This window comes from Nerophis ophidion, linkage group LG10 (assembly GCF_033978795.1).
Source record: "Nerophis ophidion isolate RoL-2023_Sa linkage group LG10, RoL_Noph_v1.0, whole genome shotgun sequence".
Lineage (NCBI taxonomy): Eukaryota > Metazoa > Chordata > Actinopteri > Syngnathiformes > Syngnathidae > Nerophis > Nerophis ophidion.
The window spans coordinates 7,436,143-7,459,471 of NC_084620.1; the positions used below are offsets into that span (position 1 = coordinate 7,436,143).

Genomic DNA, 23,329 nt, shown 5'->3' on the forward strand with positions numbered 1-23,329 from the left:
AGAATTTTTGAAATTTGTCCAGGTAAATCCCGCGATTCCAGAATAGACTGAACAGTTTGAAATTAGAACGGTTTAAATCGGATGAAAAATGTGGAAGGTAAAGTGTGCCAAAATCTGGAGAAGAAGAAGAAGAAGAAGAAGAAGAAGAAGAAAGAAAACCATATGTGTGAATGCTTAGGAGAATTCACACAATTAATTTTACTATTATAATCAGCAATGGGTCAATCAATACTGAAGCGTGGATGCATTATGAAACACAAGGCGTGATACTGTGTCCATTGTGTGTCACTTTAAGAAAAAACATGTGGCCACTGTAAAGCAGCAAACTGTTTGTTAGGAAGCCTCTTTCCTTTAACAAGTGAATTCTGCAAATCCGTCAACATGATGGATTTAAATGTAACAAAAAAAAGGCAAACAATCAAAAGTTTTGTAATATTTACATTTCATCACGACAAATAAGGTGAGTATTCTTTTTTCCCCCCCTGTTTACTATTTGACTCATTGACAAGCGTTGCACGTTTTATTTTCTAACTAAAAAAATATTTTGGAGGTCAATTGTAGTGACATTTTTAATCCAGCAGATGGTGCCATTATAAAACACCAACACTGTATCAATGCCGTGTCAATACAGCCAATGAGTGTGCCAAACACTCACTGAGTGTTTATCCATCACTAATAATAATGGTTAGTTTTCTTTACACTATATTTGTGACTTTGCAATAAAGAATTCATTACTAAAATTCTCAGAGGGTATACACCCATGAGGGGCTCAATAAAGTTATGTTTAATCTAATTTATGTATTTTTTTTATTCAGGATAGTGCTGTAAATGGGCCAGATTATTGCATGGTTGCCAACTTCCACCTGGAGTGATCCATAGCAGTGTGAGTGGCACTGGGAGCAAAGTGTCTTACCCAAAGACACAAAGGCAGTGACTAGAATGGTGGATTTGTACAAGGATTCCTAAATTTTTTTTTTCGAATCCAAACCACCTAATCTAATTGTCCCTCATAATTTGGTAATTTCATTCAAATTATCAAAATATTACAAACATTACTTTTTTCTCTCATAATTTTGATATTTTGTTTTATAATTTCATTGGCATTAAAAAATCTTATTCATGACGAAAGTTTCCCAGAGCTAATATTTGTTCTTTTAAATGATTTATTGATTGAACATATTGAGCATCGTGACAAAAGTCACAAATTGGTGCTATCGGTATATTGGTTAAACTGTCCTAAAAAACCGTCCTCGTTAATTTGAGTTGAGTGCGGTATCATATGTATAATTATTTCACCTTTCTGCCATGTGTCCGTCTGTCGTCTATCAGTACGCTTTCCGCTAATTTGTAACTCGATTCTGCTCAGATTGAACACCCTCTCTCTCGACTGACAAGACCTAGCAGGTGGCAGCACCCGGTCATACCCACTGTGCAGCAATCTGCACCCTCCTGTAACCCAAGCCCCACATGGCAAACACAGATGCAGAGACGAGATGGCTAAATGTCCCCCTCCTACCCAACTAGCCAACGAGCAAGGCGGGCGGAGCAGTGTTTTTAGAAAAAATACTGTTTTGTAGCAAACTGTCGACGAGCAAACAGAACTAAAGCTCACATCCGACTGACCACCTTTTCAACAGGTTAGAAAAGACAATAATGTTTGTAAGACGGCGAGAAACTAAGCCTTGTTGAACACACCGGAACTTATTTGGAACTTATGTGGGCTATGCGACACATTTTACACCAAAATAGACCCTGCTTGGACTTAAGGTGTAAATGTTTATACATTTTAAGCAAATAAATGACGTACATTCAAGCAAAACAGTTAAAAATGGTCCTGGATGACATTCTGACAGTCCAATTGCATTTGTGTCAAAAAAAAAACTTTTTTTAAAGTAAATTAATAAATGATAAATGGGTTGTACTTGTATAGCGCTTTTCTACCTTCAAGGTACTCAAAGCGCTTTGACACTACTTCCACATTCACACACACACATTCACACACTGATGGAGGGAGCTGCCATGCAAGGCGCCAACCAGCACCCATCAGGAGCAAGGGTGAAGTGTCTTGCTCAGGACACAACGGACGTGACGAGGTTGGTACTAGGTGGGATTTGAACCAGTGACCCTCGGGTTGCGCACGGCCACTTTTCCACTGCGCCACGCCGTCCCTAAGTACCTTTTTTTTAAATGTCAGCAAACAGCGGCAATTTTTTTATTATTACTAAACAACTTTTTTAATCAATGCACACAAGTTAAAAGTAAAATTTTAATGTCGAAGTTGTGCATTCATTAGAAAAAAAGAATGACAGTCATGGCAAGAAAAAAAATCTTTGTTTATTTCAACTATTTTACCTAAAATACTCATCGAGTCTAAGAAATAGTTTTTTCTTTCATCAGATTACATGATTGATATATTACTCAAAAACCTCAAGAACCTGAATGACTCACTCAATACCATGAACCTAAATTCAGAGTCATCGTAACAGTTTATAAACAAACAAAAAAAAACAGTGAGAACAAGAATTGGATTTTGTGCAACAGGTGTATTTTTTCTGTAAAAATCTTATTCCTCGTTTTTAATAAAAAATATATATACTGCATTCAGGCGGTAGGTGGGGTACAACCTGGACAAGTCGCCACCTCATCGCAGGGCCAACACAGATAGACAGACAACATTCACACACTAGGACCCATTTAGTGTTGCCAATCAACTTATCCCCAGGTGCATGTCTTTGGAAGTGGGAGGAAGCCGGAGTAGCTGAGATACATATTCGGTCCTCTCCAAGGTTTCTCATAGTCATCATTGTCACCGTCACCAACGTCCCACTGGGGTGAGTTTTTCCTTGCCCTTATTTCGGCTCTACTGAGGATGTCGTTGTGGTTTGTGCAGCCCTTTGAGACACTTGTGATTTTGGGCTATATAAATAAACATTGATTGATTGATTGATTGTTTCATCAGTCGTTTTACTGCTGCGTTACAGACTCGTTTGGAAATAATTAAGATTGGTAAATAAACATTTACAACAAATTTAATAAATAAATGATAAATGGGTTGTACTTGTATAGCGCTTTTCTACCTTCAAGGTACTCAAAGCGCTTTGACACTACTTCCACATTTACCCATTCACACACTGATTCACACACTGATGGAGGGAGCTGCCATGCAAGGCGCCAACCAGCACCAATCAGGAGCAAGGGTGAAGTGTCTTGCTCAGGACACAACGGACGTGACGAGGTTGGTACTAGGTGGGATTTGAACCAGTGACCCTCGGGTTGCGCACGGCCACTCTCCCACTGCGCCACGTGTGTAAATAACTCATTTCATAATGTATATATCTGCCGCTCATAGTTCGGTGTGGCTAATATACGTAGAAAAAGTGTTTCTAAAGTTTGCTGGGTGCGGCTCTATAGTCGGGAAAAGACATAGTTTGCATAGGCAATTGTGTTTGATTATTTTATTTTTTACTAACAGGTTGATGAATAAAGAAAAAAATACTTTTGAATATCTTGTTGCATGCACAGATAATATTAAAGTTGGAAGACACGCAACGGGGTCCTCAAAAAAATCGATTCACATGCAAATCGCGATTTTATTTAATCAGATTCTAAATCGATACATCATTTTGAGAAGGTTTTATTATAATTTTTGTCAAAATTTGAAGAACAAATTGCATTTAGCCAAAAGGTATGCTACTGACACATGAAATCCCACCTTTGATGAGCCAAATCAAATGAAGCAGAGGGCCACATCTGACCCCCGGGTTTTGAGTTTGACACCTTGGCATTGGAGTCTCTCTTTATATTTCCATGAATTGAGCGAAATAAACCAAATGATAGTTGTTCTAAGGGGTTTACCGTTGCTGTCTGTCAGAGTGCCATGGGTTCTCGTAGAATGTGTGGCACGTAGGGCGTCTGCAAACACTGGCCAAACACATGCGTGTGAGTCAGAGTAGGAATATGTGATATATTTGGCTGTAACACACGGTCGTGTTTAACAAAAAAAAACAACAAAGCCGCGGCAAAACATGGGGTTGGAGTGGTGGAATGTGGAAGAGGAAAAGGTTGTTCATTTTTGGAAATCACAGCCAAGCGATCAACGGCGCTATAACCAGCCGTCATCCTTAAGAGTCAGCGGTATTTTGGTTCCGCGAGGAGGACGAGGTCGGCTTCTCCAAACACCTTGTAATTATCCACATCCGGGCTTTGGACGAGACAAGGGAAGACGCTCGCTTGCATAGGACAGACGCGCTGATTAGCCAGCATCCCAAAAATGACAGACAGCCATATTATGGGCCAGACTGCAGTAAATGTGGTTCAACATCGAGTGTCTATTTAGGAGGCTTGGAAGTCTGATCCAGATTCTCAGGCCTTCTTAGCTTCACGGTCAACGCCCATGTGAGGACATCACGTGGTCGCAGAGTGGACTCCATAATTACGCCAACAATTATCAGGTCGCTAAAATGTTGCCAAGTGTAGTTTAGGATCGCTATATGGTCAGTTGTTGCTTTTCTGCAGCATACGATGCAAACAGCTTGACCTTTAGGTTCCTCGTGGTGAAGGCAGGCACAGAATATTGTGTTCAGAATCCATAGATGCATTGATCCGTGGGAGCAAAGTATTGTGGTGGCAATGCAGTAAAAGTTGGTAAAAGTGGATGTAGAAAACTAGGATTAGATATTGCTATGGAAGTTCGGTAGTATGTTTTAAATATTGAACAACTGTTGACATCTGAACGACAGACTAGTGAAGAGTCAATGGAGTGAGGTTCCCTCAGCTGGCACATTTAGCGCGTATATTTTGTTTTGACAAGGAATGCTTCTTTGTATTCAATCAATCAATCAATCAATCAATCAATCAATGTTTATTTATATAGCCCTAAACCACGAGTGTCTCAAAGGGCTACACAAGCCACAAAGACATCCTCGGCTCGGATCCCAACGTTGAGTGCTTCTTTAAAAGTGGTACCTAACCTACAGTTTTTCGGGATACGAGCTGTCTCTTAGCTAATTGTTATGCTTTAGCTTATGAGGCTTAAAGGGGAACATTATCACCAGACCTATGTAAGCGTCAATATATACCTTGATGTTGCAGAAAAAAGACCTTAAATTGTTTTAACCGATTTCCAAACTCTAAATGGGTGAATTTTGGCGAATTAAACGCCTTTCTATTTATCGCTCTCGGAGCGATGACGTCAGAACGTGACGTCACATTGGTAATAAAGCTGCCATTTTCTCAAACACATTACAAACACTGGGTCTCAGCTCTGTTATTTTCCGTTTTTTCGACTATTTTCTGGAACCTTGGAGACATCATGCCTCGTCGGTGTGTTGTCTGAGGGTGTAACAACACTAACAGGGAGGGATTCAAGTTGTACCACTGGCCCAAAGATGCGAAAGTGGCAAGAAATTGGACGAAATTTGTTCAAAATACGAGGGTGTGTGAGAAGGCCGACGAAATGGTCAGTCGTTTGTTCCTCACACTTTACCCACGAAAGCTATGCTACTACAGAGATGGCAAGATTGTATGGATAATCTGCGACACTCAAAGCAGATGCATTTCCAACGATAAAGTCAAAGAAATCTGCCGCCAGACCCCCATCGAATGTGCCGGAGTGTCTGCACATTTTACCGGCGATGCTAAGGCAAACATGGCACAGAGATGTATGGATAACCTGCAGATGCATTTCCAACGATAAAGTCAACTAAATCACAAAGGTGAGTTTTGTTGATGTTGTTGACTTATGTGCTAATCAGACATATTTGGTTACGGCATGACTGCCAGCTAATCGATGCTAACATGTTATTTAGGCTAGCTGTATGTACATTTGAAACTGTATTTACATCCAGCGTTTCCCTCCACCCACATTTAATGCCAAACAAACACCAATCGATGGACTTAAGTTGATCCAGTGTCACAAGATGCGAAACTCCCGATCGTTGGTCTGCACATTTTACCGGCGATGCTAAGGCAAACATGGCCGAATAGCGTCAATAGCTATTCGCTCAATAGCTTCAGTTTCTGCTTCAATTTCGTTTTCGCTATCTGCCTCCATACTCCAACCATCTGTTTCAATACATGCGTAATCTGTTGAATCGCTTAAGCCGCTGAAATCAGAGTCTGAATCCGAGCTAACGTCGCTATATCTTGCTGTGCTATCCGTATTGGCATCACTGGATGACATCACAGGAAAATGGACGATGGCTTCACAGATAGCGAAAATCAGGCACTTTAAAGCTTTTTTTAGGGATATTCCGGGATGGGTAACATTTTGAAAAAACTTCAAAGAATAAAATAAGCAGCTGGGAACTGATTTTTATTGGTTTTAGCCCTTCTGAAATTGTGATAATGTTCTCCTTTAAAAGCCTCTCCACAGATAGTTGGCTTAGCGAATGTTATGGTGAATCCTATAAAGGACAACCAAAACATCCGGTGTTACTTGCTAGCATTAACTAGATATGGACATAACTTTGTTTTTCCATGGATGGAAAGGAAGAAAGTGAGTTTGAAGAAAAAAATTGGATGCTATTCATTGAATTAAAGAAATAATCAAAAACATGACAGAGCGTGTAGCTAACTAACCTGGTGAAACAGTTGGAGTGTAACACTGCTAGTCAGTGCCAGACCGATCGATTGATTGAAACTCTTAATAGTAAAAAAAAAAAAGTCTGCGGGCTATAGAGCGTTTTCCGTTCGGGCTCCAGTAGTCTGGAATGCCCTCCCGGTAACAGTTCAAGATGCTACCTCAGTAGAAGCATTTAAGTCTCACCTTAAAACTCATCTGTATACTCTAGCCTTTAAATAGACCTCCTTTTTAGACCAGTTGATCTGCCGCTTCTTTTCTTTCTCCCATGTCCCCCCCTCCCTTGTGGAGGGGGTCCGGTCCGATGACCATGGATGAAGTACTGGCTGTCCAGAGTCGAGACCCAGGATGGACCGCTCGTCGGGACCCAGGATGGACCGCTCGCCTGTATCGGTTGGGGACATCTCTACGCTGCTGATCCGCTTGAGATGGTTTCCTGTGGACGGGACTCTCGCTGCTGTCTTGGAGCCACTATGGATTGAACTTTCACAGTATCATGTTAGACCCGCTCGACATCCATTGCTTTCGGTCCCCTAGAGGGGGGGGGGGTTGCCCACATCTGAGGTCCTCTCCAAGGTTTCTCATAGTCAGCATTGTCACTGGCGTCCCACTGGATGTGAATTCTCCCTGCCCACTGGGTGTGAGTTTTCCTTGCCCTTTTGTGGGTTCTTCCGAGGATGTTGTAGTCGTAATGATTTGTGCAGTCCTTTGAGACATTTGTGATTTGGGGCTATATAAATAAACATTGATTGATTGATTGATTGATTGATAGATTGCACAGTTCAGTACATATTTTCGTACAATTGACCAGTAAATGGTAACACCCGAATACGTTTTTCAAATTGTTTAAGTCGGGGTCCACTGGAGCAGAATGAGTCAATACTGACAGCTAAGGATGTTAAAATAATAAACGGTGGACATTTATCCAAGAAAATATGTAGAAGCTGCGAATGGTGTGTATGACGACAAAGCAGCTGGAAGGAGGTATCGAGAAGTCCACTCTCCAAGGTAAAAGCTGTACATTATTATTGTATTACTTCACAAAACTACTGTACTTGAACTATCATATACTATCATATTTTATCATATTGTTTTTATACAATATTTATTTTCTAAAAGTTAGTTTTTCTTTGTCAAAAGCATGTCACATGTTAAAACTGTGCTGTTTGGGGGGGGGGGGGGGGGTCATTGATTGATTGAACAGATTTTAATTAATTTCAGTGGACGACGTTGATTTAAGATACCAGTGTTTTTAATTAAGAGCTCAGCCATAGAACCAACTGAGCTCTTAAATTGAGGCACTGCTGTACTAGTATTTTCTGCACAGTGCTTAGGTTTTCCTCTGTGACACTGTTGTGTAGTGGACGGGATAAACCGGCGTATGGGTGGCTACTTTTGCTGGTTTTTTGGAACCCTTTACGTTTTGCAACACCTGATTGCCTGTCAAGTAACTACACTTTAAGTCGGGTGTCTGGTTTTATCCGGCCTGCGGGATTAGTTTGTTAAGTATAAAAAATGAGTCTAAATTTTTTTAATGAAAGAAACTGCTGTTCTAAATGTGTCCACTGGATGTCACAATAGCAATTATTTGTAAATGTTGCTACATATGTAAAAAAAAAAATAAACCACATGATTTTAGTGCACCAGTCGAGGAAAATGAGCAAACTACAGAAATAACATACTGTAACTTGATTTTGGTATTACTTTTTTTATCTTGATAGATTAAAAATCAACACCAATGAGTTGACAGATGGACATTAGCACATAATTTATTCAGAAATTATAAATAACGACAAATAAATATATAATACTATTAATGCATACTTGCCAACCTTGAGACCTCTGATTTCGGGAGGTGGAGGGTAGGGGGACGTGATTAAGAGGGATGGCGTACAATTCACCGAGTATTTTATATATATATATATATATATATATGTATTTCATTATATATATTAATAAAATAAATAGTTGAATTTCCGACGGCACCTATCAAATACACAGTAATAAAAACACAGTTGTTCTACTAACTGTACGGTGCTTGCTGGTTAGTAAAAAAACAACAACAACACTTACCTTTCACTATTTGAGTACTGTTACCTTTGTTCTGTCATTCGCGTATTGGCGAGCGATCCACAAATCCGGGAACATCCTTCACGGATTTGTTGTAGACATTCGCAAATGAGAACGAGATGTTGCTTCCAGTTATCAGCGTAGCCATCTTTGTCTCAACATAAGATACACCATCAGGTCTCCATTTTGCGAGGTGGGCCATAAGACTGGGTTAATTGTGAACAATGCTGCGCTGCGGACGCTTTGTGCTTCGCTGACTGACCGTTCATGACTAATTATATCCGTTCACCGTGTTTAACGGAGAAGTCTGTTCTACAAAATTTACAGGCAACATACCCCTTCCCTTTTGAACTCTCCTGAATAAACTAAAATTCTTGTTTCCAATCGTTCTGGAACTTGCAAGCGTATGTCTTCATTTTGCTCGTCAACGGTGTAATATATTGGGTTGGAGTCAATAACCAGGCGACGTGATGAAGTTACATCTCTTTACTGTGGGCTTCAGAAAATACTCCCCAATGCATATGTTCCTTGACTGCACTTAAATGTAGACTATATTTACATTCTATTCTATGTACAGTAGATGGCAGTATTGTCCTGTTTAAGAGGGTCACAACATTGAGTCAGGTTCTCATGGAGCTGGAGTGGGCCTGAATTTCGGGAGAAAATTTGTCCCGGGTGGTTTTCGGGAGAGGCGCTGAATTTCGGGAGTCTCCCGGAAAATCCGGGAGGGTTGGGAAATATGTTAATGTATGTGTATATGTAAGTATAAAAAAAACCCCAGCAACATTATGATTTGTACATTTTCAGAATATGCTTTTTCTATTTTTAAACAAAGAAAACAATCTGAAGTTTTCTGTATTTTTAAGTTATCGTGCTGTGGTTTTTACCAGTCCGGCCCACTTGGGAGTAGATTTTTCTCCATGTGGCCCCCGATCTAAAATGAGTTTGATACCCCTGCTTTAAGTGAATAGTGGACAGTATTACTAAAAAGGGGAGAATCCTCAAAATAACCAGTATGGAGGTTTTATGTCAGTTTAGATTAGCCCTTCTTTTTGGCTATTTTGTGAGCTCGTGTATTTCAATGATTGGTTTAGCTCAGAGTTTGTTTATAAATAAAGGGAAGTGTTGCCTACTTCAAATGCCATCAATGAAACATTTATTATAATTAATCATTAATAGTAGATACTTTGTTTGGACTTCACCTTTTAGTCTTCCCTCATGTCTTGTCTACTTGGCAAAGAAAGTATACGTGTTTCAGGCCATAAGAAGAGAAAATCATTAACTCCTGCGGTCATCCTTGTGTCTCTGGGAACTTATGAAGCATTTGTTGTTTTTTTGGTTGTAGAATGTCCCAACTGACGCCCTGTGGGAAATCATTCACTCCGCACTTGCCGCGCCAGCTGTCTCGCGAGGGCTCATTTTGTCTCTCCGACTGGCCGCTCATGCGCTCTCCCCTCTTATGTCCTTTCCGACGCCGGGCTAAATGACCGACTTAGTTTCATCCTGGAAGCGTGTCGTCAGCACTCCTTTGAGGACGTCGCTTCCTCGCGTGTGTTTATTTGACAGCTCCAAAATCACAGGGCCCGTTTGCTTTCCGTCGTCTCCGCCAACGCTTCACTCAGCACTCGTGCGGCCGTGGCGCTCTCTGGCCAGCCGCTTCTTTGACTGCACCTCCTCGGAGGATTTCGCCTTGTGGTTTATTTAACTTAATTACTATGCCAGGAGAGGAGATGAGTGACACCTCACTTGACGGCAGTCTTTCTGCCTATTCTTCCTGCCTTTATGGGAGCAGTCATCCCATGAAAGCCGTCAAAACACCTGTGGGTCCTGAGACCTGACGTACGCAATCAACAACAGATTTGTCAACAGATGCACACGCACAAAACCAGGTGTCTAATTATGAGAGCCGACACATTTTTGTAGGGAGGGCGTTGAGGCCTATCACATAAAAACAAAGAGCTGGTCCCCTTACTCGTCACTCGTGCACCTAATACAGATACAGGCTGACATTTCTTTCCACTATCTGTCAGGCCTTAAAGTGAGGAGGATCACACAAGGGAACCGCATTCTTCACACAGATGGCTGGAAGAATGATGACATTCCCCCCTTCGTCATGCCTGCAGCCTGGCCTCAGCGCAGGATGACACGATGGCACCCAAGAGACTCGGATCAGGTGAGTCCTGGCAGATTTATTCGCCGCGTGCGTCACCAATAGCCGCACGCTTGCCGACTTTCTGGGCTTTTGGTTGCCCAGGAAACGTCTCTTGCGTAGGCCTTGTCTGGTCACTATCAGGAATAGAGTTGGGACGGTTCGCAAAATCCACGGTTTTGGAGTGCACTACAATTTTGTGACGCATTTTTCAGTTTGGTTCGGTTCACGTTGTTGTTAATAACACCTCAGAGAACACCATATGTCCCGATAATCCAGGGGTGTCAGACGGATCAGGCCTGCGAACAGGTTTTATCCGGCCCGCGGGATGAGTTTGCTCGGTATAAAAATTAACCAGAATTTTTTTAATGAAAGAAACTACTGTTCTAAATGTGTCCACTGGATGTCGCAATATCAATTCTTTGTATCCTTGTAGATCAGTGGTTCTCAAATGGGGGGGAATAAAAATATTCTAAAAATAACAATTCAAAAATCCTTTATAAATATATTTATTGAATAATACTTCAACAAAATATGAACGTAAGTTCATAAACTGTGAAAAGAAATGCAACAATGCAATATTCAGTGTTGACAGCTAGATTTTTTGTGGACATGTTCCATAAATATTGATGTTAAAGATTTCTTTTTTTGTGAAGAAATGTTTAGAATTAAGTTATGAATCCAGATGGATCTCTATTACAATCCCCAAAGAGGGCACTTTAAGTTGATGATTACTTCTATGTGTAGAAATCTTTACTTATAATTGAATCACTTGTTTATTTTTCAACAAGTTTGTAGTTATTTTTATATCTTTTTTTCCAAATAGTTCAATAAGGACCACTACAAATAAGCAATATTTTGCACTGTTATACAATTTAATAAATCAGAAATGACAGTGCGGTTTAGCTCGGTTGGTAGAGTGGCCGTGCCAGCAACTTGAGGGTTGCAGGTTCGATTCCCGCCTCCGCCATCCTAGTCACTGCCGTTGTGTCCTTGGGCAAGACACTTTACCCACCTCCTCCCAGTGCCACCCACACTGGTTTGAATGTAACTTAGATATTGGGTTTCACTATGTAAAGCGCTTTGAGTCACTAGAGAAAAAGCGCTATATAAATATAATTCAATTCAATTCAATTCAATTTATTTTCCTTATTTATCTCTTTTTTTTCAACCAAAAATGCTTTGCTCTGATTAGTGGGTACTTGAATTAAAAAAATGCTCATAGTGGGTACATCACTGAAAAAAGGTTGAGAACCACTGTCGTAGATGATGCTACACATTTACAAAATAAAGCACATGATGTTAGCGCATCAGTCGAGGAAAATGAGCAAACTACATAAATAGCGTACTGTAATTTGATTTTGATAAAAGAAAATGTTTATCTTGATAGACTGAAAATGAACGCCAATGAGTTGACTGATGAACATTATCACAAAATGTATTAAGAAAAAATAAATAACGACAAATAAACATAAACAATACTAATAACCGCGACATATAAGTGTAAAAAAAACCAATAACTTAATGATTTGTTCATTTTCAGAATGTGCTTGCTCTATTTCTAATCTAAGAAAACAATCTGAAGTTGTCTTTATTTTTAAGTTATTGTGCCGTGATTTTACCAGTTGGGATTTTGCCTACTTGGGAGTAGATTTTTATCCATGTGGCCCCTGAACTAAAAGGAGTTTGACACCTCTACAAAAATATCTTATGAAAACAAAAGTTGAAAATGTCTCCCAAAGCTCTGACCCTTGAACTAAATGTAAAAACATTTATATATATTGTTACAATACATCATTGGGCAATGTCATCCAGTATTTCAAGTCAAATCACAATAATGTAACACAACATGTAGCAATAACTGCTTTAAGTTTAAATGATTTTAAGTAAAAGTAAGCACACACAAGGAAGCATGAGTCATAATTATTATAATAAGTATACTATTTGAAGCTGTCATGCTTATTATTCACTTAGCAATTAAGATGTTTAAGACGCTTTAATCTAGGAGTGCAACGATTATTCGATCAATTTGTAGGCCTAAAATCTATATCGAGAAAGTATATTGCACCCTCTTGCAATAAAGATATACATATCACAATATATTATGTGGCAAATAAATTACAATAGAAATATTACAAAACAGGTTGAAAAGGATCCTCGTTTATTACCATTTTCACTATTATTACTGTACCTAATAATTTCCTGGTAAAAGTTGGTTACTTTCTCTTCGAACATAGTTATATCTGCACTTCCGTTAAAATGCAACAATAACTCATTCTTCTGTTGTTTAAATACTTGACATTAGTTTTGGGCAAAACTACAAATTTGGATATCAATCCAGTACTATGTACTGTAAATTCAGGACTAAGCTTTGAACCCGCTGGCTTAAAAAACAGTGCGGCTAATTTATGGATTTTTTTTCACTAACTGCCATAATGTTTTCCATCCATCCATCCATTTTCTTTACCGCTTGTCCCTCTCGGGGTCGTGATAGAGCTGGAGCTAACAAGTTTACGAGCGTCTGTGTTTGTGTTACTATGAATTGATTAACGTGGACCCCGACTTAAACAAGTTGAAAAACTTATTGGAGTGTTACCATTTAGTGGTACGGAATATGTACTGTACTGTGCAATCTACTAATACAAGTTTCAATCAATCAATCAATCAATTAAACCTTACAATTACATTCTCTTTGTATTGTTACTGTTTCACAAAATAAGTAAACATTTACAAAATCTTTCTGTGTTGATAACTCATTTCACAACACATATCTGCGGCTAATATATGGACACACATTTTTTTCCTGAGAAAATTTGGTGGGTGCGGCTATTATTCCGGTGCACTCTATAGACTGAAAAATACGGTAGTTACAGGGCCATTTCAATAATTAAACTTTTGACCACAAAAGCAATTTGACAATATCAATTAGTACTTAATTATTTCAATAAACAAAAATTATTTCAATAAACAAAAATTGATTGATTAACGTGGACCCCGACTTAAGTTGAAAAACTTATTGGGGTGTTACCATTTAGTGGTACGGAATATGTACTGTACTGTGCAATCTACTAATACAAGTTTCAATCAATCAATCAATTAAACCTTACAATTACATTCTCTTTGTATTGTTACTGTTTCACAAATAAGTAAACGTTTGCAAAATCTTTCTGTGTTGATAACTCATTTCACAACACATATCTGCGGCTAATATATGGACACACATTTTTTTCCTGAGAAAATTTGGTGGGTGCGGCTATTATTCCGGTGCACTCTATAGACTGAAAAATACGGTAGTTACAGGGCCATTTCAATAATTAAACTTTTGACCACAAAAGCAATTTGACAATATCAATTAGTACTTAATTATTTCAATAAACAAAAATTATTTCAATAAACAAAAATTGATTGATTAACGTGGACCCCGACTTAAGTTGAAAAACTTATTGGGGTGTTACCATTTAGTGGTACGGAATATGTACTGTACTGTGCAATCTACTAATACAAGTTTCAATCAATCAATCAATCAATTAAACCTTACAATTACATTCTCTTTGTATTGTTACTGTTTCACAAATAAGTAAATGTTTACAAAATCTTTCTGTGTTGATAACTCATTTCACAACACATATCTGCGGCTAATATATGGACACACATTTTTTCCCTGAGAAAATTTGGTGGGTGCGGCTATTATTCCGGTGCACTCTATAGACTGAAAAATACGGTAGTTACAGGGCCATTTCAATAATTAAACTTTTACCACAAAAGCAATTTGACAATATCAATTAGTACTTAATTATTTCAATAAACAGAAAGTAAGTAAACAAAAGCAAAAACAACTATTGGCTCTTTTTTCCTGAGTTTGTAAACAATAACAAAAACAACAAACTATTTTCCGCTTATTAAAAATATTTGTATCGACCTGCCCACCCCATTAATGTTTAAGAGCTCTAGCTTAATGGTTAGTTATGCTTTTTTTTGTATTCTCTGTTGTGTAATGTAGCATGTTTAGCTATTCCTTGTCCTCTAACCCTCCAGTGATAATATAACTTGTAATAAACACTGTCTATTTGCTGCCAAGGAGGCAAAGATTAGTGATTAGAAGTTGCACTGTTAAGAGACATTAGCCACTACATTGCGTTGAGGATGCCTTAGTTTGCTAGTCGCTGTCAAATTTGCGGGACACATCTAGAATGTGTCATCAATCAATCAATCAATCAATGTTTACTTATATAGCCCTAAATCACTAGTGTCTCAAAGGGCTGCACAAACCACCACGACATCCTCGGTAGGCCCACATAAGGGCAAGGAAAACTCACACCCAGTGGGTCATCGGTGACGATAATGACCCAGTGGGACGTCGGTGACAATGATGACTATGAGAACCTTAGAGAGGAGGAAAGCAATGGATGTCGAGCGGGTCTAACATGATACTGTGAAAGTTCAATCCACAATCAACATGCATTATCACGATATGATGATATTAAAAACTCTATCTTAAGCCAAATATATATCATTTATATCGCATATCGTCTGTACACACAATCTTACACATTGGATGAGAAAAAAGTTTTGATTTGTATCATGTTGCTTCGATACATCGTTCAATGAATGCAACTAATTTAAATGTATAAAATTCAGACCACATGGCGTGCCTGGAGGTTTAAATACACGGACATAGTTTCAGCACGACCCTCTGAAATATAGCGGGTCGTGCAGAAACTATGTCCGGTGATCGGTGAGGTGGCAAACAACGTAGAGTGTTTTAAATTTTTAGTAACTCACATGATGTCGTTGATGTGGATTTACAGTGGGGCAAAAAAGCATTTAGTCAGCCACCGATTGTGCAAGTTCTCCCACTTAGAACGAGGACAGAGGTCTGTAATTTTCATCATAGGTACACTTCAACTGTGAGAGACAGAATGTGAAAACAAAATCCGGGAATTCACGTTGTAGGATTTTTAAATAAGTTATTTGTAAATTATGGTGGAAAATCAGTATTTGGTCAACCATTCAAAGCTCTCACTGATGGAAGGAGGTTTTGGCTCAAAATCTCACGATACATGGCCCCATTCATTCTTTCCATAACACGGATCAATCGTCCTGTCCCCTTAGCAGAAAAACAGCCCCAAAGCATGATGTTCCCACCCCCATGCTTCACAGTAGGTTTGGTGTTCTTGGGATGCAACTCAGTATTCTTCTTCCTCCAAACACGACGAGTTGAGTTTATACCAAAAAGTTATATTTTGGTTTCATCTGACCACATGACATTCTCCCAATCCTCTGCTGTATCATCCATGTATCCAGTTTGGTATAAACTCAAATCGTCGTGTTTGGAGGAAGACGAATACTCAGTTGCATCCCAAGAACACCATACCTACTGTGAAGCATGGGGGGTGGAAACATCATGCTTTGGGGCTGTTTTTCTGCTAAGGGGACAGGACGATTGATCCGTGTTAAGGAAAGAATGAATGGGGCCATGTATCGTGAGATTTTGAGCCAAAACCTCCTTCCCTCAGTGAGATCTCTGAATGGTTGACCCAATACTTATTTTCCACCATAATTTACAAATAAATTCTTTAAATTTCCTACAATGTGAATTCCTGGAGTTTTTTTGCACATTCTGTCTCTCACAGTTGAAGTGTACCTATGATGAAAATTACAGACCTCTGTCATCATTTTAAGTGGGAGAACTTGCACAATCGGTGGCTGACTAAATACTTTTTTTTGCCCCAATGTATATGGCAACCAAAAAATGTGCTGTATATTTTTTAAATGATTTTTCCCCAAAATGCATTGAGACTATAAAACATGTTTTATCGGAGTATTCGATGAATCGAACAAACTAATCGATAGTTTACTCGACTACTAAAATAATTGATAAGCGCAGCCCTACTATCCCTGGTTGCATCCTCAACAACAGCAGTCTGCTGGCTAGCAATAGCACTGCGTTTTTCCGTGCTTTCACTTGGCTTTTGGATCATAAGAAGTAACATTTGTAAAAAAAAGTCATATTAAAGTTAAAAGCTAACGTTAAAGTCCCAACCATAGTCACACAGACACTAGGTGTGGTGAAATTATCCTCTGCATTTGACCCATCCCCATGTTCACCCCCTGGGAGGTGAAGGGAGCAGTGAGCAGCAGCCGTGGTCGCGCTCAGGAATCATTTGGTGATTTATACCCCAATTCCAACCCTTAATGAAGGGAGGCAATGGGTCCTATTTTTATCGTCTTTGGTATGACTTGGCCAGGGTTTGAACTCACAACCTTCCAGTTTCAGGGCGGATACTCAAACCACAACGCCACTGAGCAGTTTTAATATAATATAAGAGAACTATTTGACTGTTTGGAGTAAGAGATGTGTTTCGTAATTTTTTCCGTACGTGTTTGAGGTGGCCTCTTTGTGGTCTGAGTGAGCCCCCGAGGCAAGCAACCTGAGAAAGGTGCAGGGCGATCGGCTATAGTGCTGACGCCGCGACATGAAGGTGAGTGAAAAGTTTAGCTTTGGTTGACGAGGAGGTGCACGCGTCCCCTTAAACACGAACGAATGTTATTTCTCATGCTGACAGTATTTCACAAACTCAATAATTAATCTCCGCATTTAATAATATTCCATTTATATTGTCCAATTCTGTCATTCCCTCTGCCATTGTGGAAATCATAGGTCTATATGCTCCCAACTGATTGGTACCACTAATAAAAACAAAAAAACATATTCCAAACAACACACAACAAATCCGAAATCCTGGTTTTTTTCATATTCATCCCTGATCAGCATCCTTTCCCTCACAGCGTCCCATAAAAATCACTTCAACTTGCCGACCGCCCACTTTGCACCACCAGACAATCTATAAAAGTTGTGGCTTCCTGCCCTGAAAAAAGCACAAAGTGAGAGTCGAGGAAAAACTGCGATAAAGAAGAATAAATCGGCCCAAAATTACAACGTCGGTAGGATGAAACATGTCATATAGCAGCCCGCTAAATATAAGTTAGGGCAAACAAGTCGGCCAAAGATAGAACATCAATTAGAGTGGCAACCATAACATTCACCCTGAACACTGCATTTCTAAAATAGAGCGAGGGAGTCAAGCACACAAGGGAACCTTCACCACAAAGTCCTGTTGTCTGAAGGAAATTGACAGCGATTGATCATAAATTTTCCAAGGGAAACATTTTATGAGAGAGCGGCGGAACTAAAAAAAAAAAAAAAAAAAAAAAACCCCACACTTCAGATCATGTTGTAGGGCGAGGACCGCAACAGCCTCCCTCGGAACCTCTCCAAAATATGCCGAAAATGTTATTATTCAGAGTGAGGTGGGAAAAGTTTGCTATTAGAAAGAGTCGGGTTTAGCGGCGGCGCTCCGCAGACTCCCCTCAAAATAACACAGGACGGAATGACATGTTTGCAGTGCAAAATGTACACGTTACACATCCCAAAAGAAAATAAAAGCATGTCATCAACACTCTGGCTTCGTTTTGGCTCCACATGGTAAAAAAGTCAAAACTGCCCCCCGCCCCCCAGTTCCACCTTTTTGGGACAGAAGCCATTTAAACAGAGGCTCTACTTGGCTGTCCAGAACACTTAACAGGGCTGCACAGTACCCGGGCGCAAGGGAACAGGGGCCAATGTATGCATTTAACTCCGGGCAAGAACCCTTTTTCTCCTCATATGGAAACAATCTGGATATATGTTACATGAACGACAAATTCTAAACCAGACGGAAGCAAAGTAGCAGAGAACTTCGCATGTGATGCTTTGGAATCAACTGAAATAGACAAAATTAGAGGCAGAAAAATTCATCATGAGGGAAATAAAAGCAAGACTTGGAGGTGAATGGAGAACGAGCTTACCCTTGTATGACAGCTTTAGTCTGGGTACATTGTGCTTGGGCTCTAGTCCTACTCCCGGCTGCACTGCCACGCACAGCAGCACTATAAAGCCAAACAGGTAATCCATGGTGCTGGAGTGCTGCCGGCGGGCCTCCAGACCAGGGGGGCACTCACACCCCAACCAGCGCTCCGACACAAGTATCTCCAAGGGGCGACCGGCCCAGAGAGTCCCTCTACGGGAGTCCAGAAGGTGGATGATCCAGATATGGATGAGTGTTGGGGAAGTAGGGGTGCAGCTCACATGGCTCCCCGGGTGGAGGTCCTGAAGGCAGTCCCCCCCCCCCGTGGTCTATCAGTCCTCCCCTCAAGTGAGATCTCAGCAATAAGGTGCCAACTGCTCGGTGATGAAAAGAACGACTAAAATCAATTTGGTCCAGTAGGACTGTCTGATCTACTGGAGAATTGTAGGCTCGGTCTTCTGTCTGACACTACAGCGAGCTTCTAATCCTCATGTGGAGCGCCAACAGACTGCCGGAGAGAGGGAGAGAGAGAGAGAGAGAGAGAGAGAGAGGACTGGAAGAGAGGGGAGGCGAGCTGAACGAGAGATAGGAGAAGAGAGCCACGGGGGCGGGATAAGTTGACAGCGACCATGAAACACGGACATGAGTAGTGTTGTCTCATCCGCCTGCATTTTCCTTTGTTTTAATCACATGGGTGACATTTCTTTTTTCTGCCATTGAGTGAAATGAGATTTTTCCAAAGGCCAAATATTTTATTTTCACGGATGCAAGGAAAGCTACAGATAAGTTGATTCACAACATACTTTTTACCGGGCTATAGAGCGTTTTCCGTTCGGGCTCCAGTACTCTGGAATGCCCTCCCGGTAACAGTTCGAGATGCTACCTCAGTAGAAGCATTTAAGTCTCACCTTAAAACTCATCTGTATACTCTAGCCTTTAAATAGACCTCCTTTTTAGACCAGTTGATCTGCCGCTTCTTTTCTTTCTCCTATGTCCCCCCCTCCCTTGTGGAGGGGGTCCGGTCCGATGACCCTGGATGAAGTACTGGCTGTCCAGAGTCGAGACCCAGGATGGACCGCTCGTCGGGACCCAGGATGGACCGCTCGCCTGTATCGGTTGGGGACATCTCTACGCTGCTGATCCGCTTGAGATGGTTTCCTGTGGACGGGACTCTCGCTGCTGTCTTGGATCCGCTTGAACTGAACTCTCGCGGCTGTGTTGGAGCCACTATGGATTGAACTTTCACAGTATCATGTTAGACCCGCTCGACATCCATTGCTTTCGGTCCCCTAGAGGGGGGGGGGTTGCCCACATCTGAGGTCCTCTCCAAGGTTTCTCATAGTCAGCATTGTCACTGGCGTCCCACTGGATGTGAATTCTCTCTGCCCACTGGGTGTGAGTTTTCCTTGCCCTTTTGTGGGTTCTTCCGAGGATGTTGTAGTCGTAATGATTTGTGCAGTCCTTTGAGACATTTGTGATTTGGGGCTATATAAATAAATATTGATTGATTGATTGACTTTTTGTCTGAACAAACTGGATTCTTTTAGTATTTAAAGGCCTACTGAAACCCACTACTACCCACCACGCAGTCTGATAGTTTATATATCAATGATGAAATATTAACATTGCAACACATGCCAATACGGCCTTTTTAGTTTGCTGAATTACAATTTTAAATTTCCCGGGAGTTTCGTCTTCGAAACGTCGTGTAATGACGACGTGTACGCAAGACGTCACGGGTTTTTAGGAAGTATGAGCGCTGTGCACACACACACAGCTAAATGTCGTCTGCTTCAACGGCATAATTATACAGTTTTTGGACATCTGTGTCGCTGAATCTTTTGCAATTTGTTCAATTAATATTGGAGAAAACACAGTAGAAAGATGGAGTTGGGAAGCTTTAGCCTTTAGCCACACACACACACGGTGATTCCTTGTTTAAAATTCCTGGAGGTGAAACTTTCCTATGGATCAGAGCGCAGTCAAGCCAACATGGATCCCGACCACATGTCAACCAGCAGGTTTCGGTGAGAAATTGTGGTTAAAAAGTCAGTTCTTAGCTGCCGTCGACTCCCCTGAGACACTGCGCGTCAAGACACCCCTTCCGACTATCAGGTACTATTAAACTCACTAAAACACTAGCAACACAATAGAAAGATAAGGGATTTCCCATAATTAACCTAGTAAATGTGTCTAAAAACATCGGAATCCGTCCCAATGCAATCGCGTTTTATTTTTTTAACTTTTTTTTTTTTTCCCTAGTCCGTCGCTATCAATATCCTTAAACACGAAATTTCATCCTCGCTCAAATTAATGGGGAAATTGTCGTTTTCTCGGTCCGAATAGCACTTTTTGTTGGAGGCTCCCATTAAAAACAATGTGAATATGTGAGGAGCCATCAACAAGTAACGTCATCGTCTGCTACTTCCGGTAGAGACAGGGCTTTTCTCTTAGCACCGAAAGTTGCAAACTTTATCGTGGATGTTCTCTACTAAATCCTTCCAGCAAAAATATAGCAATATCGCCAAATGATCAAGTATGACACATAGAATGGACCTGCTATCCCCGTTTAAATAAGAAAATCTCATTTCAGTAGGCCTTTAAAACTACTTTACTAAAGTGTCATTACAGTTTATTTTACCATAATATCAATTAGGTTTATTTTTTTGTTTTACCTTTGCCAAGTTATGTAATCGTTAGGGTCTGTTAGTTTATTAGTTAGTTAGTTAGCAGCATAACTCAGTTCTGGGCGGATTTTTATGAAACTTTCAGAAAATGGGATAAGGAACAACTGATTAGACTTTGGGGCCGATCCGGAAAATTTCAACTACGTTACGAGCCTATACTTCTCCGTGTGTGTGTGTATGCAAATGTCTCAAAAGACAAAGACAGTGGCTGATGAAGAAAGTTTGTTGTTTGCTGTGTATCTTTCATTCCACTATAGATAGATTATAAAGTTACGAGCACCTTTCGATTAAACTTTCAACAAATGTTACGAATGAAATAAAGAATAAGTGATTAGATAATGGGTTTGATCTGGATCCCTATCTTAAATCATGACTTCGGCTTGGTGGGGGTCCACGCTTACAGAGTGCTTTTCGAGTTTTCTATTTAGCACCACCAACAAGTAACAAAACTAATTTTAAGATACATTTCCTATCGAACAGGTCTTTTACTAATTCAAACACATTGTATTAATCTAATTTATACAATTATCTTTCTTTTCTGTCTCTAAAATTATCCATGCTTTACATCAGTGGTTCTCAATTTTTTACACCAAAAGCCAACTCAGAAAAAACTTGGCTCTCCATGACCAAGAGTAAAACACAGTAGCGTAGTAGGCCTCGGTATTCATTAAAACCAGGCAGAGGTATTTAGTGTATTTAATATTTTTGGCCACCGTAACATTACACACAGTTTGAACAGTAACTCTGTGATTGACTATAGGAAAACGGAACACTTCGATTCAAAGTAATTCTTCGGCGTATCACTAAATAAAGCCTGAGTAGCACTTATGGTACACATACCACAGTTTGAGAATAACTGCTCTACGTATTGCACATAACAGGAGAAGTGATCACATACATCAAGGGGTGTCAAACTAATTTTATCTTGGGGCCGCATTAAGGAAAATCTATTCCCACGTGGGCCGGCAGGTAAAATCATGGCATGATAACTTAAAAATACAACTACGACAACTTAAGATTGTTTTGCTTCGGCCCAAAATAGAACAAGCACATTCTAAAAATGTACATATCACAAATAATACTTCAACAACACTTCTAGTAAGTTGAAAATTCTCAGAATAAAAATGGTGCACTTTAAAAAACACCATGAAGAACACAATGAACTTAGAATTCATGTTAGTGTATCTACAAAGCAATTAAACTACAAACCCTGTTTCCATATGAGTTGGGAAATTGTGTTAGATGTAAATATAAACGGAATACGATGATTTGCAAATAATTTTCAACCCATATTCAGTTGAATATGCTACAAAGACAACATATTTGATGTTCAAATTGATAATCTTTTTTTTTTTTGCAAATAATCCTCAACTTTAGAATTTGATGCCAGCAACACGTGTCTAAGAAGTTGGGAAAGGTAGTAAGGAATGCTCATCAAACTCTTATATGGACCTTCCCACAGGTGTGCAGGCTAATTGGGAACAGGTGGGTGCCATGATTGGGTATAAAAGCAGCTTCCATGAAATGCTAAGTAATTCACAAACAAGGATGGGGCGAGGGTCACCACTTTGTAAGCAAATTGTCAAACAGTTTTAGAACAACGTTTCTCAACGAGCTATTGCAAGTAATTTAGGGATTTTACCATCTACGGTCCGTAATATCATCAAAAAATTCAGAGAATCTGGATAAATCACTGCACGTAAGCGATGATATCACGGACCGTTGATCCCTCAGGCGGTACAGCATTAAAAACCGACATCAGTGTGTAAAGGATATCACCACATGGGCTCAGGAACACTTCATAAAACCACGGTCAGAAACTACAGTAGGTCGCTACATCTGTAAGTGCAAGTTAAAACTGTACTATGCACAGCCAAACCCATTTATCAACAATATCCTGAAACGCCGCCGGTTTGGCTAGGCCCGAGTACATCTAAGATGGACTGATGCAAAGTGGAAAGGTTTTCTGTGGTCTGACGAGTCCACATTTCAAATT

The 23,329-nt window shown here is 40.1% G+C and overlaps 1 protein-coding gene across 1 annotated transcript in view; it reads right to left on the bottom strand.

The window, feature by feature from the left end:
• Positions 1 to 19,164, bottom strand: part of sema3aa (sema domain, immunoglobulin domain (Ig), short basic domain, secreted, (semaphorin) 3Aa) — a 97,451-nt gene extending 78,287 nt beyond the window's left edge. The window contains exon 1 of the mRNA XM_061912199.1: positions 18,648 to 19,164. Within this exon, the coding sequence (XP_061768183.1) occupies positions 18,648 to 18,753 (106 nt within the window). The 5' untranslated portion in view covers positions 18,754 to 19,164. The remainder of the gene's footprint in view (positions 1 to 18,647) is intronic.
• Between the last annotated feature and the right edge of the window lie 4,165 nt (positions 19,165 to 23,329).